Source organism: Octopus bimaculoides, chromosome 20 (assembly GCF_001194135.2).
Source record: "Octopus bimaculoides isolate UCB-OBI-ISO-001 chromosome 20, ASM119413v2, whole genome shotgun sequence".
NCBI lineage: Eukaryota > Metazoa > Mollusca > Cephalopoda > Octopoda > Octopodidae > Octopus > Octopus bimaculoides.
In genome coordinates, this window is record NC_069000.1 from 37,205,758 (window position 1) to 37,206,873 (window position 1,116).

The 1,116-nt window shown below is 34.4% G+C and overlaps 1 protein-coding gene across 1 annotated transcript in view; it reads right to left on the reverse strand.

Annotated features, from left to right (window-relative positions):
• The window catches only part of LOC128250373 (cadherin-related family member 3-like), a 15,443-nt gene that overhangs the window by 12,759 nt on the left and 1,568 nt on the right, over nt 1-1,116 (reverse strand). Inside the window, exon 3 of the mRNA XM_052975278.1 lies at nt 127-170. Within this exon, the coding sequence (XP_052831238.1) occupies nt 127-170 (44 nt within the window). The remainder of the gene's footprint in view (nt 1-126; nt 171-1,116) is intronic.

A 1,116-nucleotide genomic window follows, 5' to 3' on the forward strand; every position in this document is an offset into this window, starting at 1 on the left:
ATATACATACACACATGCAGATGGACTCTCTCAATTTCTTTCTTTTTTTCTTTCTTTCTTTCTTTCTTTCTTACACACACGCATATATGCATATACACATACAAGCATACAAGTTCTGCTACTTACGTTTTTTGAGGTATTGCCGTCTTTCAGTATGTTTTTATTTTTTCCTGGTGGAGAAGAGAAAGAAAAAAAAATTAGAAAGTGAAACTATAGAAGTATTGGAGGCGTCGTTGTTCAATACTCTTAGTTTTTAATTTGTATTTGTCAGTTTTGCTCACGTCTTTGTTTTTCACAACAATAACAAAATACAAAATATCTGCCCCCCCCCCAAAAAAAAACTTATATGAATACAAATGTTATGGTAGAAAATGGAAAAAGGAAAAATGGAACCAAAATAAATGAGAACAGAAGAAGAAATAAAGACAAACACATACATACATACATACAATGACAGTTGTAACAAAACACGTATCACGAAAGAATATTACAGTCGAGTAAAGAAAATTTGGACCTTAGAAGTCTCTGCATTCAATAAGATAGTGGCCCACAATGTGTTTGCAGTGCCAGTACTCATACCAACATTTGGGCTGCTTGATTGGACATTTGAAGAGACCTGAGCTGTTGATGTGAAAACGTGAAAAATACTAACAAGCACACATAATTTCCGCATAAACAGTGATGTAGATCGGCAGAGGCTTAACATCGATCCAAAATGCCTTTGCATGTCGTATCATATCTCTTCAGCAACATCTTTTAACCACCAAGTGTCGAAGTGTATCCTTTGACCAAGTTTGTATATATGAGGCTGATAACATCATAAGACTTGGAAGGCAGCGCGTTGAACAATATTCCTTGTCTGATATCCTAGAATACATATCCAAAGAAGTCGCACAACTCTACCTCAACGTATTATCAGATGAATGGATGAGCATATATGACCAAATATATCTCTCTCTCTCTCTCTATATATATATATATATAAACAATTGCAGCGTGGAAGGTGTTTATAAGCCATTTAAAATAACACACAAAATCCGTTAGATTCACTTCAACATTGAAGTGAATCTAACGGATTTTGTGTGTTATTTTAAATGGCTTATAAACACCTTCCAC